The 19,659-nt window shown below is 40.3% G+C and overlaps 1 protein-coding gene across 2 annotated transcripts in view; it reads right to left on the bottom strand.

Moving 5' to 3' along the window:
* The window catches only part of LOC124594780 (actin-related protein 5), a 207,769-nt gene that overhangs the window by 163,714 nt on the left and 24,396 nt on the right, over nucleotides 1-19,659 (bottom strand). For both annotated transcript variants that reach the window (XM_047133186.1, XM_047133187.1), the window contains exons 3-4: nucleotides 4,728-4,944; nucleotides 1,974-2,263 (exon numbers count right to left, since the gene is read on the bottom strand). In XM_047133186.1, coding sequence (XP_046989142.1) covers nucleotides 1,974-2,263; nucleotides 4,728-4,944 — 507 coding nt within the window. The remainder of the gene's footprint in view (nucleotides 1-1,973; nucleotides 2,264-4,727; nucleotides 4,945-19,659) is intronic.

The following is a 19,659-nucleotide window of genomic DNA, read 5'->3' as shown; positions in this document are numbered from 1 at the left end:
TCTGAGAGAAGAAGAGTATCACCTGAGCCGCCTCCACTTGAAATCTCCGCAAAATAGTGGCCTAAGGTGTTGGAGACAGCAATGACATCATCTGCTCATCAGCAATGACATCATCTGCTATGGTCAGACCGGAAATTGGGAAACGGACATTGGCCCCAGAGAGCTGCCGGAGGCTGGCTCACACGACAGAAGAAGGAGTGGAATTTTTAAAAGAACCAGTAAATCTCAAAGAATGCGACAATACTGCATATGTAACTGTTGATGACAAATACAGTTTGCCATTATATGATGACTGTTAAAAATGCAGAGATTATGTCTCTCCATGCAAACTGCAGGCAAGTTATGCCTTTGATGATGTCCATTTTGTCCTTCAACAGGCAGATTCTGGCTACCAATACTGCACAGCCCAGAAACGTAACTTCCTGCTGTTGGAACATACTGTTCGCCTCATTTAATACTACACCATCTCAATCCTCTTCGGACTAAGAAAGTCAGCTTCCAATATGGGCTCTGTCATCTCCACCAGCATGAATCGCCTTATACAATTCTTACAAAACCCTAGGTCTATCTCCATTTCACAATTTCTGCATATCAATATTGGTAACTATTTACTGCTAAGAGGTGTACTGGCAAAGTTGCAGCCACATCTCTATATTCACCTACTCAATGTGCTTACGTCCAAGCCAGAGTCAATAACTCTAACTTTGCTTCTTTTACATGTCATTGCTAAGATGGTGTTAGTAAGCTCGTTAGATTACTCATCCTGTTGGATCCTTCACCATATTCACATCCTGACTGATAGTTGTGGGGAGGGAATAAAATGTAATATATAATGGAAACTGATTAATAATTGCTGCTTAAATAATTTAAAAAAGGAAATTTTGAAATAATAACTGAAAAAAAAATTGGAAGGTACACATATCCTGAGTGACCTTTAACTGGCATTAATATCAACAGAGCCTCGATATTCAATACATATATTCAGCATTTACATTTACATACTGTTTTTCCTTGTTACCACCACTTAGAGCTTGATATGACAATACTGGTTCCAGACCACCCCTCTTCTGCTCACGCAAATTATTCTTATCTGCTTCAATCCTCTTGATGCAGGATTCTTGGTGCACCGCAGAATGACGAACAGATGGGTATGGTCATCGTGAATGTACGAATAAACTTTGCTCAACTTTGGTTTTTTAATGCAATAATACCAGCTTCTCATTGCAGCACACAAAACCACATGACTACACAGTCAGTCAGCAAATATGTGATTAAGAGGGTATGAAGTGTTAGCTGTTGAAAAATAAGAGCGTTGAGTATCAGCTGACAAACACACAATGTAGTATCTTCAAATGAAGTGAGTGTTAGGAAATGGTGGAAACAAAGCACTGATAAAATAATAACACTATGAGAATAAAATTAAATATAGGTAAGTAAGTAAGTGTGAGTGTGTGTGTGTGTGTGTGTGTGTGTGTGTGTGTGTGTGTGTGTGTGGCAGGGGGGGGGGGGGGGGGGGGCCCAAGTGCAACTTTTATCAAAAATGTTACATTGAAAAGCACAAAAACGATACAAGCTAACCATTTATCAAAAGGAATATCCACTTTAGGAAACTATAAAATAAAAAAAGTAACCAAATGGCTGGCTGTTACTTACCTTCAAGAGGCAAAATTCTAAATTTCGAACAGATACGTATGAAAGTGAAAAAACATTTCCTAGCTTTTGTAACTATTAGTTGCATTTTCACACAGAGGAGGAGAAATTGGAGAAGATTAGAAAGGAGGAGCAAGTCACCCAGGCCCAGGATGAGAGGAACCCTCCAGTTGTGAGAATAAAGGGACACAAAGATCACTTTACCTTTAAATGTGTATCAGCTAGACTAGGATTTCGCCTCCTAGATCTAACAATTATCCATCAGGCAAATGACATAAATTATGACAATATTTATGTTAACTATATTTTTATCGAAGACTCACCTCTGCACGGCTGGGTGTTATGGCATTCAGGTGACCTGGATACTTTAACTGAAGGAGCCGGTGCAAGTAACTTGTGATCTGGCTACCTCCAAGATTCAGACGCCGTGCATGTCCCGCATCAACGGTACCATTCACTACTGGCAGCACATGAGTGGTATTGTGCCCACAGTTTACAACTAGCACTGTAGCATCAGCTGCAGTTTCACCATTTCGGCTCAGAGCAAACAGTGCATCTACTCCATAGCAAACACTGGGCACACCATAGCACTCAAAGAGTAATTCTGACATCACTGGAAAACAATGTAAAAGTATCAATGAATACAGCAAAATGTTTAAAAAAGGAACAATATCTGAAGAATGTTATAAAGATATTGAAAGGTAAAATGGGAAACCAGAAGCAATATGTTAGTCAAAATTATATATTTTTTATTTTCTTTGTCATTGCAAGTATTACACAACTAGATCAGATGTTTCTATGTATAATTTCCCACCACCTGCTTTCCTTGCTATTGTTCATGAAAGTGATATATTGTGAAAGTGATATATTGTGAAAGTAAAAGATGAATCTTCATGGTAAATGTAATACTATTATATTACCTATCCTTCACAAAAAGTCACCAAAAAACAAAGAAAGAGCAACTATAATTACTAATCTCAAACCGATTGTCCCGAAGGTACTGAAAGTGCCTCTATAGAAAGATCTTTTGAAAGGATGTAATTGAATGGTACTATGACTGCAGATGGCAGTAGGGAGGAGCATGTCGCAAAGCCAGGAAATAGTTAATTTCTGCCACCAAAACAATTGCAGAACATTCTATAATGCAGAATCATGAACATATTCAAAATATGTAAACCCTTTTCAACCGCAGGTGTGGGTGAGTGGGTGCATGCTGATAGTATAACAGTGTAGTAAGCCACTCTCATTAAGGAACACTGGATAACACAACAAACTCTGACCACAGACACACAAAGATAGCATACTGCAACACTCCACTGACAACATAAGAGGGTCACCTAATATTTTCATTGTAATTGCTAAAAGCTGTGGCTGTCCCACACCACAAGAACACCTCTCTCTCTCTCTCTCTCTCTCTCTCTCTCTCTCTCTCGTTGTATCAGTTTTTAGACAAATTTCATGGAAAATTTCATCAAGGGATGTGGGGAAAAAAGCCTTGCAACAAGTGTTGTAAAGTCACTGACACCCACTTCACGTCCAAATCATTATATTTTGTAGAAAAAAAAGGCATTGAAGTTGTCAGAATTAAAGGCCATTGGTTACTTCATGTATGAAATACTGGTAACAATGCATAGAATTCATTTTATATGACATGTTTATGGCAATGGAACTTTCCTTTACACTTTATCAGGAGGCACTTTTTCTATTACATTGTGCAGGAAACATCACATCAGCATACTAATTATAAAAAAACAACCACAACTACAATTATAGCTAATCCTTGCAATAATGATGTGGCAGTTAACAATAATGAAACTAACAGCAACATGAACTTAGATCAGCAGTAATGAAGATGGAGTTCAAAATGTTTCTGTTTCATTCATAAATAACATGACAGGTAAGAGATAGTGTGAAAGAGCTGCTGCAAGCAAAAGGATCAGATGATTAGGATTTAATATCTCGTTGACGGCAAGATGGAATGGTAATTTAGTTGGACAAGAACGAAGAAGTGAGTGTGTGGCTACAATTGTTTGTTTGGTTTCATTCAACTGAAAATATGAACTAATGTGATCAAACAGACAAATGGCAGCACCTGTTATTAAAATTTTTATCTTGCCACCGATGATGATGTCGTGTAACGAGGGCCTCCCATCGGGTAGACCGCTCGCCTGGTGCAAGTCTTTCGATTTGACGCCACTTCAGGGACTTGCGCGTCGATGGGGATGAAGTGATGACTAGGACAACTCAACAACCAGTCCTTGAGTGGAGAAAATCTCCGACCCAGCCGGGATTCGAACCCAGGCCCTTTGGATTGACAGTCTGTTGTGCTGACCACTCAGCTACCGGGGGCGGACATCTTGCCACTTACATCAGTTGTAAATAAAAAATGCAGTACTTCTAATGGTCCTTGGGCAGTCAAGAAAGAAGGCTCAAAGGAATGAAACCGACAATTCACCAAATTTATCACTGACCAAATATTTATGAAGAACTGAAAATACATTCCTCTTAGAAACCACAACCTGGCTGCCAATTTTTGTCTTTCTGCCTGCAAAATGTTATCACAAAATACAACAGAAAATTGGAGAGCTAATCACATATCATGGCAAAAAAAGACAACAAAAGTTTCCATAAACATTCTGAATGGCTTAACTCTTAACAATCCATCGAGTTTCATCTGACAATGGTAGATTTTAAAGTATTTGCTCATTTGCATTGTCTTCCAATTTATTCCTTTATCACAATCTTCTACCCATTTCATGTTTACATGTACAAATATTATCACTGTGGGTCTTATTCATCACAAAATACTAATGATTGTACAATAAAAATGTGTGCATAGAACATCAGAAAAACCCTTAACATATTTACATTTCACATTAGAAAGATGCCCTAGACTTTATGACCAAGGGTGCAATGAATGTTCCACATTTACTATGCTCAGATAAAGGCTAACATAAGTAGCACAGGTCACACATATTGATTGGACATACGCTATCTGACCAGCCAGCAAAGTCACATTTCATGAAATTGAAATTTATTAACTTCCAGAACACATGAAAACAAACTATAATACATACACTGCCTTGAGTAGTTTGGATTTAGAAATGCTTCTGTCATAACAATTGGATGATCCACACATCCAACAGTGTCAATCCCAAGATGTGTGAAAATATGATCTAGAATCTGTTCCTGTGCCTCAAAGTGAGTGACTACATTTCGATCAAATTGTGTCTTCAGTTGAAATCTAACAGCTTCAACATTACTAATGTCGTTACCCACTTGGGTGTCACCATCCTGAAACAATCAACAAACAATGCTAAGATTAATAACTCTGTTTTAAGTTACTCCCAAGTAACAATTGTGTGCTACAGATCCACAGTGATTATAAACTAATCAAGCAAATGCAATTCAGAGATGGAGATATGTAAGTGAAATTTTGTTTTGGTATATTAACACCCAAACAAAAAATATTTAGAAAATTAAATATAATTCTGCTATAGTCAAATCTTGTTCCAATAGTTATTCTATTCTAATAGTTATTGTCCCACAAAATGACATACTGTGGGAGTTTCAAATTGTTCCTAACTTTTCGATGGTTAAGCTATATTACCAATTTAAAGTGTAGAATGCTCTGTGGACACTGTAGTTGTCTGCGTAGAGAATATCATTCCAGAATTAACTCAATTGCTTGGAATTAGAGTCTCCAGAAAGTAAAGCGTTCTCTCACTTTATTTAATTCTATTTCAGCCACTGTCTACAAAATGTGCATCCTTATGCACCTGAGGCCTAGTTGAAGGATTGAAGTCTGCACTGGGTTGCACCTACATGGAGTCAACAAAATTTGATAGGTTCTGTGGCAAGAGCTGTATTTTTTCCCCATTTTACCACCAAAATAGAGTATGAATGAAAATTATTCTCACACAGTACTTGAGACAGTGATGTCAATAATCTTAGTCTGATACATTTTTGTACAAACAATGTTGTTAACATAGCACATCAGTCCCTGAACTATTTTTACAACTTATTTATACTGTGAAGGTTTTCGCGCTGTTATTATTTTGGGGTGAGTAGAAATTTGAGATTGTAAAACAAAGAAAACTGATCCTCTATTAGTGGAGATACTACAAAAGTTAAAAAACTGAGGTTGTGGAGGGAGGAGATATAAGGCTTTGGGTCTCCTGGAGTAAAAAAAAACATGTTTTTCTGCAAAATGCATAGCTGAATATATATGCTGGCAAATATGTCGGTGCAATTAGATGTCAGCTGTCCAAGTAACTATAACTGCATGTGACTAGATACTCAGCCAGTTACACACAATATGAACTCTGGTGTACCAGGAAAAAAAAAACATTTATTAACCAATAAACACAGAATAGATACTTGATAAGACCTGAGGCTACTTAGCCCAAGAACTGTTTATCATTGTCAAGAAAACTACCATTACATATAACACTCACGCAATGTTGCACTGAACACAGAAAACAAAACAAAACCCAGCACCTCTGACAGTTGGTGCATGAACTCTTTGGCAGCTGACAAACACAACAGCGGACGGAAACTGATGATCTTGGTCCCCACATCAGAAGCAGTGGAGCATTGTCCAAAAATCTTGCTGGAAAGTGCACTCGATGTCCAGTGTGTGCCGTACATTCAGATACTGAGTCTGTTTTGGGTGGCTGCAGTTGTGCTTGAGGAAGCAGCTCAGGCTGATTGTATATGTTGGCCGTACTTCTGAAAACATGTAAGCAGGTTTCACCCTGTTCACCCTGTAAATCGAGACTGTGGTAGTTCTACCATTCACTAGAATATCCAGAATTCATGCTCCTCTATCAACGACACAGCACTGGCATGTGCAGACATCCGTAGTGCTGGTTTGAAACAGTCTTTGTCCAACATGACACATGTGCACGTTTTAAATAATAACACACGTCAGTTGGTCTTACGCCATGTGTGGATGCTTGATGAGGATGAATGTGGGCAATGAAATCTTTCAGGTGGCAAACAAACTCTGTTTCATTGTGGCTAGGAAGCTGCAAGGAACTTGGGTTGATGAATTTGCTAGGAAGATGTAATGCTCTGCAGAAGAAAAAATCCAAGTCCGGTTTGTAAGGATTGTGAAGACCAAGCAGGAACATAGGTAGGACTGTTGTCCAACTAGTCTTATGAGAAACAGTGCAACTTTCAAAGAACAGTGGCAACATTCAGTGATGGTGTTGCGCGCTGGGTGGTAGCTTGTTGTCCTGTGACAAACAGTGCCACAGAATTTGCTAAGTTAAGTAAATAATTCTGATTTAAATTGTTGGCTGCAGGCTGTGGTGATGTGAAACACACAATTGAAGCATGAAATCCAATTCACCGCAAATGCAATAGATAGGGTTTCTGCTGAAATGTTGTCAACTGGTATTTGTTCTAGCCAACAAGTGAAATAGTGCTGACCATTTGACAGAACTAGTGGATCTTCAACACCTATCTGGAAAACCTTCCACTGCTGCACACACAGCGGGATATCTTGCTGCAACACTAAATACATGCCCAAATCTATGCATGACAATCCCTTTGCCTGCTAGGCCATACAAAACATTCTAAAACAAGGGGAGCTGATGATCTATCGCCACAGTGACAAAGATTGAGCAGACTGTCAAAAGCACATCTGCAGAATGCAGGTGGCAGAAAAGGATGAGGCCTTCTACTGGAAATATCACAGTATAGCTTCACCTCTGCACCAGGAATGCCAAATAATTGTAACTGTAGGGTGGATGATGCGTGCTGCTAACTCAAAACAGGCAGTCTGTTATCACATTGTCAATGGCTGAAACATGATAGACGTCAGTGCTGAATTGGGCAATGAACTCTCTATGAATACTGACATAATCAGCATTTGTTGTTGTTCTGACGCATAGACAAGCAGTTTGGGATTGGTAAAAATTGTGAACACTCTGACTTCCAATTGGTGGCAGAACCATTTGATCAATTTATGAACTGCATGAACTTGACAATTGTAAGTGTTCTATTTTTGCTGCAAAGATAAAAGCTTGTGTGACAAGAAGGAGAGTGATTTCCAAGCACCACTGACTAGATGTTCTAATGCTGCACTGATAGGACTCTGGCTAGCATCTACCACCACTGCAAGAGGTGTGTCCAATGTGGGGTGTGCCAGGAGTGTGGCATTTGCTATGCTTTGCGTTGCTGCCTCAAAGGCAGGGTTCATCGCATCTGTCCACTGGACAAGAGAATTTCCGATAGTTTTAGGTCCAGAAAATGCTGCAGTCAGTGGTCCTTACAACGTGGCAGCACACAGCACACGAGGCCTGTAAAAACTAAGCATTCCTAAGAAATGGTGTAGTTCCTTGAAGGTTACTGTACATGGAATCTTCATTATGGCTTCTACTTTTCAGGAAATAGTAGTGACCCTGCTGGTGAAATCAGATGGTCCATGGTGGTAATCTGTGATTGGCCAAATACACTCTTGGCAGAATTCAATACCATACAATGTTGCTCTGTGTGTTTAAAGACTTCCACCATGTGTTACTAGTGCTGTTTTGCATGTGGACAAAAAGACAAGGATATCATCTAGGTAGGCAAAAAGGAACGACAGTCCTTGCAGCATGAAGTCAGTAAACCTTTATCATGACTATGCAGCAATGCTTAGACTAAACGTCATGGAGAGACTCTCAAACAATCTGAATGGCATAATTATGGCTGTTTTCAGGATGCGCTCATCTGCCACACGAATTTGCATGAAGGCCTTTACGAAGTCTAACGCACTAAACACAGTTGCATCATGCAGAGCATAGTTTTAATCTCTTAACAGAGGTACTGGATATCTGTCTAGCACAGTATTTGCATTAAGTGCAAGATAATCACCACATGGCTACAACACTTTTTGGGCATTAGATGGCGAGGTAATGACTAGAGGTGTACATGTCCCGCTTTTAACCCGCCCATGCTCGCCCGGTGGCCAGGCGGGCAGGCCGCCGCTCGTTGTCAACAGAACGGGCAGGCTGCTTCACTCCCAGCCAAGCCAAGCAGAACCCAACCCGGGCAGGCTGCGGGAAACTTGCTTGCCTGCCCATATTACTGCTGAGCTGCGCTACGCAGCCGTTTAGTCTGCACGCGTCATTGTCGTATTATGAACGTTAATCAAAAGTTTTTATTTTACCTGAGCACCAAAAGACAAACCCCAACATTATATATATATGTATTAATTTCAGGTAAAAAAAATATTGGTTTTATTTGTATATTCTTCCTTTACGCGTATATTTCGGGCTTCTTATCTATATAAATAAAAATTAATTGCCAAGTGTGTTGATAAGCGTAAAACTCGAGAACGCCTGGACCAGTTCGGCTAAATTTTTTTTGCTGTGTTCGTAATTCTCAGGACAAGGTTTTTATGAAATAAAATTTTTCGAAAATCGACCGAAAAATTGGAAAATTTGACAAAAACTGAAAGTGCGTTTTCATTGTGTCCGTGTGTTTGTATTGCATACAATCTTGATGAAATTTTGCACACTATACCCTTGAAACCAAGAGGAAGGTCACAGTCTACATAAAATTTCATATGGTGCATGGCAGAGGTTCCTTTACATAACGGAACTCGACAAATTGTACGTATTTATTCCGATCTTGATGAAATTTGGCACACTTGATATTCAAAGCAGGATGAAGGGCGCTGCCTGCTTAAAATTCTGAATGGTACATGGCGGAGGGTACTTTACGTACACACTTCTACACCAACCTACAATTTTATTCCGATCTTGAAGAAATTTTGCACACTTGACCATCAAGAGGAACATCACTGTCTACATAATATTTCGGACAGTACATTGAAGAGAGTAACTTACAAAAGATTTTGACATCGTTTGCGGGTTACCATGAAAGTTCACTATGTACGCATGTTTCCATGGAGCAGGTTTTTGAATATTTACATATATACATATATACATATATACATATATACATATATATATATATATATATATATATATATATATATATATATATATATATATATATATATATACACACACACATTTCTTTTAAATGAAATGTCTATACTCATAGACATATATATATATATATATATATATATATATATATATATATATATATATATATATATATATATATAATTTCTTTTAAACGAAATGTCTATGATCTTTTTGAAATTTGAGAGCTGTCTGACACATTCACAGTCATCGTGTTAGACAATTCGCGCACAGCAAATGTCGTTTAACAGTTGCAAACCATTTTTGGTTGAGTGAACGTGTTATATTGGCTGCAAAAAACCTTGATGTTAACGAAATGAATTTTCAGATTCAAAATATGACGCCTGGCGAATTGCTGACATACAAGTCGGTTTATTCTGTTACTAACAAAGATGATGTAGTCAACTATCCTACGGAATTTTTAAATTCGCTGGATTTCCCCGGATTACTGCCTCCCAATCTGTAATTAAGTCGGATCGGCAATCATGTTGCGAAAGGTAAACCAGCCACGTCTTTGTAATGGCACCCGGCTTGCGGAGAAGAAGTTAAAGAACAACGTAATCGAAGCCACAATTTTGAAAGGAAAGTACAAAGGTGAGGACAGTTTGATTCCAATATCACTAAGATTCCGACCGACATGCCATTCGACTTTAAACGGTTATAATTTCCAGTGCAGCTTACATTTGCCATGTCGATAGATAAATCGCAGGGGCAGTTGTTATATGTTTGTGGCATCAATCTTGAAAATCATGTTTTTCACATGGCTATTTGTATGTCGCATATTGCCCTGTCGGGACACCATCAACTTCATTTGTTTACGCACCAGAAAACAAAACTATCAATGCTGCGTATCAAAAAGTAATACAATAAATGCTACCTAGCAATAAACTTTGACACTGATTCACTGATCACCACAAAAGTTGACAGATATATATGAGTTTTCATAGATAGGTGAAGAGGAGATGAACTGCGGCGGCGGAATCCAACAGAGAGAGGACGAGGAGAAGGATAGAGGGTGGGGGGGAGATGGGCCAAGGGATGGGTTCAAAAATGGTTCAAATGGCCCTGAGCAATATGGGACTTAACTTCTGAGGTCATCAGTCCCCTAGAACTTAGAACTACTTAAACCTAACTAACCTAAGGACATCACACACATCCATGCCCGAGGCAGGATTCGAACCTGCAACCGTAGCGGTCGCGCGGTTCCAGACTGTAGCGCCTAGAACTGCTTGGCGACTTCGGCCGGCCAAGGGATTGGGAGTGGGGGGGGTTGGAGGTGATCAAAGAGATAGTGGGAGAGGACTAAATGGATAGAGAGAAAATACGGGAGGGAAGATGGACTACGAGAGTATGGAATAAATAAAGGCCCAGGCAACGCAATGCAGTCTGTGCTGCACTTTTCAACACCGAAACGGATGGATATTTGTACTAAAGAAGTGAACCTCCACCCCCAAAAAGAAGATTGGTCACCTCCCCAGAAGAATAAATTATATACGCCCCTATTAACCACTGTATTGCAATGAGAACCAAATTAAGATTTTGGAAGTCTAGATTCTTTAACTTTAGTATGTTTCAGCCAAGTATGACACCAATTATATAAATATTTAACTACGTTTCCAGGATGTATTTTACTGGTTCTGTGAATTCATTCGAAGTTGGAAAAATCATTCTAAATTGCCAAAATGCATTTTAACAAAATCGAAGGACTTGTTTCGTATCCAGTTCGTCTAAAAACTATAGTACTTGGAATACAATGGCGACCCTGAGCCATTTTTCGCGGCTCCTACGTTTGCGTCATGAGAGTCCACACTTTTAGTCTAGGTCTGCATCATGAGGGACCATATTTCGGACCATCATGATGCAGACTAAGACGACGAGTGTTTACTTGCATGATGCAAATCTAAACGACGACTCTAGACCCTCATAACACAGACCTAAACGACGAGTCTGAATCCTCATGACGCAGATATAGACGCTGTGGAGAGTGGCTCAGAGTTTCCATTATATTCCTACTACAATACACTCATGGAAAAAGACGCTCTTCATTTTAGGAGTATTTGTAGTGTCTAGGTCTTCAGCATCTTGACTCTGCATGTGGGATTCCCCTTAATATAGAAATACAAGAATAAAATTACATTTTGCAATGTGTGTGGAACTCAACAAAATAAATTGTAATTTAAACTCATAATGTGTATTGCCTTACTCCACAAATGAATATTTTATTTTGCAGAACACTTTTCAACATAAAATCTTTACAAATTTTCCTTCAGTTTCCCTGAAAGTATTATTTAGGCCAAACCAGATACTCCTAAAAATATTTGGATACTTTTGCAAACCCAAGTAACAGAAAATGGTTTACAAACAATAATTAATGTCACTTGGAAGGATTGAAATCAAAAAATTTAGTCTAAAATAAAAATGAACTGTATGCATTACAAAATTTCTATCTCAGAAATTGACGCCCAGAAAGCACAAGAAAGAAATCTGCACTCTTAATTAGTAAATTTGCGCTCAAACTCATAGTTTCCCGTTTAATGTTCTACTGTATTTTCAATGTGTCTGCTGATTAGTGTTTGAATTAATTATGACGAGATCGTTAAGTCTGTCTGCATTAAGACGTGATCGTTTTTTCGCTAATTTTGTTTCCAGCGCAACCAAAAATTCTCTCACTAGACTCACTAGTGGCTGGTATATTTAATATTTTTCTTGCCACACACGCAAGTCGAGGAAGTCGTTGGGAGTTATTTTTCCACCACTGTAGAATATCTCCCTCGTTCACACAGTGTTCTTGCAAGTATCTGCTGACTTCATCATGTAGGAGAGGAGGCTCTTCTGACCAGTCCTCAAATTTCACCATTTTGTACGGCCCTGGATTTGTTTCTTGGTTGCTGTGATTGGGCACTTGTACTGAAACTGTACAGGTTCCAATTAATATTTGCAGAATAATGTGAAGATCGTATTACACATAGTTGAAATTATAATAGGTTTTAGATGATGCTATCATTTATCGTCCTGTAAAGTCACCAGAAGATCAAAACTGACTGCAGGACGATTTAAATAAGGTATATATTTTTGGTGTGAAAATTAGCACTTGGCAATAAATAATGACAAGAGCGAGGTTATCCCTGTGTGTACTAAACTAAGTCCGTTAAACTTCGTTTACAAGATCAACCAGTCAAATCTAAAGGCTGTAGATTCTACTTAATACCTCTGATTACAATTACGACCTACTTAAATAGGAATGGACACACAGAAAATGCTGTAGGCGTTTTAATGACAAAACACACTTTTGGAGCATTGCTACGAAGTTGGAGAGCCTTACTAATGACGGAAGAGGTCGAAAGAGTCTAAATAAGGGCAGCTGGTTTGGTATTATCGTAAAACAGGGGAAAGAGTGTCGCGGAAATTACACAAGAGTTGGGGTGGTAATCATTTGAACAATGGCGTTTTTTGACGTGGCGCGATCTATATATGAAATTTCGATCACCAACTTACACCTCCGAATTCGAAGAGATATTGTTGAGTCCCATATACATTGGAAGAAATGATCATCAGAATAAAATACAAAAAGCAGCGCTCAGACGGAGAGCTGTAGGTGTTCTATCCCGCGCGAAATTCGAGAAAAGGAGACAAATAAGTTGAAAGTGGTTCGATGAACCCTCAACTAAGCACTTGCATGTGTCTTGCAGAGTAACCATGTACAAGTAGATGAAGAATATATGCATTATCTTAGGAGCTTACCTTCAGCACACATCTGTCGTGCTGCTTGGTAAACTTCAATTTTTTCATCCTCGGTTAACTTTCTTAATGTGCGGTAGTTAGCCACCATAAAAGTTGCAATTTTATGCAACATACTAACGCACATTTTCTGTTCTAGGAAGGCATCAGCGGCTTGTTTCAAAGGTTTCATGTCCTGAAAATACATTTTCTCAACATACGTATTTCACAAGTGATTCTATAATGTTCAGATGGAATAAAATTACAAACCTCTTCATCGTTATCCCATATGGTACAGTGAGTTTTTAAGGCATAAAACCACGGTAGAACTAAATGTAGGTTGGATCCTTGTCACTCTCTAGATCAACTGTGGCTTCTTTAAACGGCTTAAGAAATTCTATAAGCTGGCCAGTTATATGGTGGTCATAACCCAGCATCTTATCAGAGGCACCTTCATTATGTAAAACAGCCTTCACTGAATCAATCTGAGAATGGACTGATACAAGCATGTCAAAATAACTATTCCAACGAGTTGAAACCCACTGCTTTAAAGATGAGTTCAGTCTCACACAGAGACCTCTTCTCTCGAAGTACGAAACCGTAGCCCGCACTGTATTAAGAATGGCTAATATATTTCGAACATTTTCTTTCAAAAACTGTTCGCTCAGAACATGTTTCAAGACAGTGTTTATACTATGAGCCATGCATGGAAGACGCTGATATACTTCGAGAGCTTTGACAATGTTACTGCCCTGGTCTGTAACAAACGTAATTTTGGCAATGTCTTCACGAGAAACACCCATAGTTTCTAAGCCATCTTCCAACTCGTTTCGAATATTCGAGCCAGTTTTTGGGCAGTCAGGAAACGCAGAGCACATTAGTACATATTTATTCAAACGCCAGTCTGAATTTATGTAATGCATTGTCACGGACATGTAATGCACCCCTTTGTAATTGTCTGTCCATAGATCAATTGTACTGGCACATATACCAGAACGAATCGCATGCACCATATCTGGGAGCATTTTGCTGCGCACTTTATCAGTTAAGGTTTGAACTTTCCTAGCTACTGTCACTCGGGAAGGCATAACATTTTTAATATCAACTGAGCCATATTTTTTACCTATGTCGATCAGTGTCTGCCCTAAATTAAGAAATCCTTCTCCCTCTATACTGCTAAATGGTCTCAGGTCCTTAGCACACATTTCGACGCACTTTTCGGCCACTAAATCTTTGTCCTCTTTCAAGATATTTACGGAGTGAGGGAACTGCTTGTCAAATTTGCACACATGTCGTAACATACTCGAGGTTCCCGAATAAGTACTTAAGAGCTTTTTACATAGTTTGCATTGAGACACACCTACCGATTTATTTGAAGCGGCCTCATAAACACACGAAAACGTTTCCCATGCGGCACTTGTGCTCTGTTTCGTTACCAGCATGTATTTGCCAGTTGTCAATTTTTTTTCAATCTCACTAAAGTTCGACCTATTCATTGTGCTGCCTCCACCGTTGCGATAAATGAACTGCAGGCTAACTACCTGGCTACTCTAGTCACGGTAGCTTGACAGCGCAACCTGTTGTCAGGCGCAGCAAGCTGAGCGGGTCCCGTGAAGCTTGGCAGGCTTGCGGGAACCCAGGTAGCCCGGGCTTGCGGGAGCCCGTATCGCCCGCATTGCCCACTATGCCTCAGTACACGCGCACTCTTGTGTTTACATCGCGGCAGGCTGACCTGCATGAATGGTTGCAGAGGTGCTAGGGGCAAGCAGGCTGCAAGGGGAATTTGTACACCTCTGGTAATGACCACAGACTCCTGGAAAGGATATAACAGCTTCTTTGAGCTTAGAGTTGAATTCTGCCTTTGCAATCGGCAGTCAGGTGTTAATCACCTGGGTCTGCACAAAACTGGTGGGCCATGAGCACTATGGAACTTAACACCTGAGGTCATCAGTCCCCTAGAACTTAGAACTACTTAAACCTAACTAACCTAAGGACATCACACACATCCATGCCCAAGGCAGGACTCGAACCTGCGACCGTAGTGGTCGCGCAGTTCCAGACTGAAGCACCTAGAACTGCTCGTCCACACCAGCTGGCGAACCAGTGTCCACAAGAAATTTTTGTTCCTCCTTCCGACTGCTGATAAAGAGATGCTGAGACTGCAATCAGCAATTGGAGACACATACGTACAAGTGCCAGTGGTGTTTGGGCAAGCACAAGGTGTGGTGCACTGGTGTGCCTGATCCCCAAACTTCCAACGCTACCAGCAAATAGGTGGCTGTGCTGTGCCACTCAGGGCAAGGATTTCATACAGGAATGGATTAATGATTTCTTGCAACAGAGTCCCATAGTTGCTGGAGTTGTGATGAGAAGCAGTTCACTAATCTCTTTAGTACATTGTCAGTCTTATCTCAAGGCAAGAGTAATCTGTGTGTGTCTCCACTGGCGAAAAAGTGCTTTACATACCACTGCCACTTCACTTATACAAGTCCATCTTATTGTGTGTTGTATCCTATCTGCCAGATCCACAACAGCATCTAATCGCATTTCCATTTGAGACACTATTCCAGTTTTCTTCTGAGCTGGAAAACTGCTGCTCCACCATGTACATAGTAAAGTAGCAGGTACAGTGCTTACATCAACTTTACTACATAACTGCCTCAGATACTGTGACGGTTTTTCTGTAACCTATATCTTCTTGCATTAGGGGTTGTCATACATGCTCCTCTTGTTAGGCAAAAACCATGCAAGGTAATTTTCAGCCTTGATTTTGTCATAGTATCTCATTCAGGAGATGCATTATTACATTTTTGACTTCAGATATGTAATGATGATCGAGCTGGCTGACCACCAAGACAAACTTGGATGAAACTGTAGTTATTCTGGTGTAATAAAAGCTTGTTCTATCTGTGTGAATTATAACGCAGGATTATGGGGACAGAATGGAGGCAGTCTCACAGTGAGTCAGGATACTGAGGGTACTTCAAGAGGTCGGTGTGTCTTGCATTTCGTGAAAAATCTTTATTCACTCTCGAAAGTCAGTCCTCCTCCTTTTGGTTATGTAGACTGAACACACAGGCTGAGATCATGTCAGGGTCACCAATGTCAGCATAATTACATGTTAGCCATCTGAACAATTATAAATGCGCATTCCAAGATACTCTGCTAACTATAGGAAACATGAACTTCAGAGTACCGGGAACAAATCAACATTTACTAACCAATACACACAGAACAAACAGTTGATACGTCCTGTGGCTAGTTAGTGCTACAGAAGGGTTTGACAAGAACTGTCTATTGCTGCCAAGAAACTATCATCATACACAACATTCACGAAACATCAGAGAACAAAACAAAACCCTTTGCCCTGGCTGCTGGTGCGTAAACTCTATGGCAGCTGACAAACACAGCAGCTGATGGTAACTGACAATCTGATTCTCTAGTCAGTCATATGTGTTTACAACAAAGACACAGCAGTTATGTTCGTTAAATCATGCAACCGCAATACCACGTTCTTGGGTACAGCACAACGTTACATTTTTTAATGATGTAATGAAAACGGATAAGTACTTGCATCTTTTACATATTCCGAAACTCTCTCTGCATTATAGTTCTTTTTTTTCTATAGGTTTGGAATAGCGTAATCAGAATCATTGCTGGCATTATTGTTTCACGTTAAACTGCCATTATTCTGCATCCGACCCAATGCGAGTGCTGGCATTCTTCTATTATGATGTGTGACTTGACACCTAGTGAGTGTTTCCCGCTGCAAGATATAGGCTACAAAAGATCAAATAAAATATTTGTGCATCTCTGCATAAGTATACAGATTTACAATCATTAACATAAAGCACCACAAAGGAATTATCTGAATGTGATATAAATCGATAGATGCATTGTACATCTACATACAAATAAATGATTGAACTTCAGGAAAAATATATGGTTTATTCAAGAGAAACTGGCTGAAAATAATGTGTTGATCCACCTCTGGCCCTTACACAAGCAGTTACGTGCTCAGCATTTATCAATAAGGTTACTGGATATCCTCCTGAGGAATATCATGCCAAATTACGTCCAATTGGTGGGTTACATCGTCAAACTCCTGAGCTGGTTGGAGGCTCCTGCCCATAATGTTTCGAATGTTCTTAATTGGAGAGGAGATCCGGCTATCTTGTTGGTCAAGGTAGGATTTGGCAAGCACGAAGGCAAGCAATAGAGACTCTCTCTGTGTGCGTGCTGGCATTATCTTGCTGAAACGTAAACCAAGCATGGCTTGCCATGACGGGCAGCAAAACGGGGTGTAGGATATTGTTGACACAGTGCTGTGCTGTGGAGGGGGCAGGACATGGAAGAGGGGGGGGGGGGGGGGGGGATGACAACCGAGGAGGTACTGTTATGAAAAGAAATTGTACTCCAGATCATCACTCCTGGTTGTTGGGCAGTATGGTGTGCGACAGTCAGGTTGGTATCCCACCGCTGACTGGGGCATCTCCAGACACGTCTTCACTTGTCATCGGAGCTCAATATGAAGTAGGGTTACTCACTGAGGACCATTCTACTCCAGTCAATGAGATTCGAGGCTGAAGACACTTCTGGAGATGTCCCAGACAGTAGTGGAATATCAACCTGACTTTTACCTGCCTTACGGCCCAACAACTAAAAGTGATGGTCTGGAGTGCCATTTCTTTTCACAGCAGGACCCCTTTGGTTGTCAACTGTGTGCCCCCCACCCCCCTCCCTCCGTCCCCGAAACAGCGCATAGGTACATCAACGATATTCTATGCCCTGTTTTGGTGCCCTTTTTGAGCAAGCCATCCTGGCTTTACATTTAAGCAAGATAATGCCCGTCCGCACACAGTGCGAGTTTCTACTGCTTGTCTTTGTGCTTGCCAAACCCTATCTTGGCCAGCAAGAGTGCCAGATCACTCCCCAATTGAGAACGTTTTGAGCATTATGGGCAGGGCCCTCCAACCCGCTCAGGATTCTGATGATCTAACGTACCAATTGGACAGAATTTGGCATGATGTCTCTCAGGAGGACATCCAACAAATCTGTCAATCAATACCAAGCCAAATACCTGCTTGTTGGACCAACATGTTACTGACTTCCTCAATCTATGAAGCTCTATTTCTTTATTAAAACATCCATTTTCTCTGAAATTGTAAGTGTTTGTTTGTCTGAACATGTACATCACAGCTAGTGATTTCTGTCCCATTTGAGTAATTCCTTCAAGGGTGTGTCTTTTTTGTTTTAGAGTGTATTTACGAACATTTTTTGTATATCTTTTACTCTCTTAGTCGCAAGGAGGGTGGGTAGTAAGGGATTCCCCTAAGGGATTCCCCTAAGGGATTCCCCCCCCCCCCCCCCCCCCTTGACGCAAAAAATTTTAAAAAAATTCCAGAATTACTTTGACAGAGTGCTCATGGTGGTGATGAATCTGCGAGATGTTTATCCAATCTTTAACCTGATAATGTTGAAGAAAGTGAATATAACACCAAAGTCGATTTTCATCGTAGCTACCAGTACAGCATGTTATGTTGTATAGTGTAACAATAAGACTTTGCAAATTAGAAGAAAACAGAGGATGGATTGATTATTTAATGCAACTGTGACAACAAACAGTGTGATGCTTGATATTCATGCATCTGGGACACCTTGTACAGACAAGTCAACTTGCTAGGTGACTTCCTCCCAGGAGTGTGTTGTGCACTACATTTTGAGTATCATCCTTGCTAGCATTTTATTCTGTGGCCTTTGAGGCAGGCAAGCAAACTGGGAGTGGCTGTCACTCACCACCTGCAGTGACAGTCTCTGTCAGTTTCTGTAGCCTCACTGACTTCCCCAGGCAACACTGCATCTGCACAATGCCTCCCTGGCGGCCTCGCTGACATCTGCACACCAAGCTTCTGCGATCCACTAAGTCATCTCAGGGCCAGCAGCCTCCATTCCAGTTGTGATCTCACCTATGTGACCTACATGAATAAAGAAATAATTCACTGAGGATGTCTATACTCTCAACCCATATCCAGGTGAAGGAAGCAGTGCTACATCCTGGCCATCCATAAGTTGATTCTTCCATTACTGTTGGTGTCGCTTTCCAGTCCAAAAATCACGTTGTCAGAAGTATTTACTGCAATGTCAGCTGCCATTCATCGACAGAGCACTCTGGCTGCAATATTACTGCCAGCTCTGACTTGCTGTTTCCACAGCACGAGTGTGATAAGTGGGCTTTATATTTTAGTGGCCTCTTTGTTTTGTTCTTGTGCCTGAGCATGATAAGAAGAAATGATGTGCATAGGAATGT

Source organism: Schistocerca americana, chromosome 2 (assembly GCF_021461395.2).
Source record: "Schistocerca americana isolate TAMUIC-IGC-003095 chromosome 2, iqSchAmer2.1, whole genome shotgun sequence".
Taxonomy (NCBI): Eukaryota; Metazoa; Arthropoda; class Insecta; order Orthoptera; family Acrididae; genus Schistocerca; species Schistocerca americana.
Note: the sequence above shows the minus strand (reverse complement) of the source record. Positions and strands in the feature narration are given on the sequence as shown.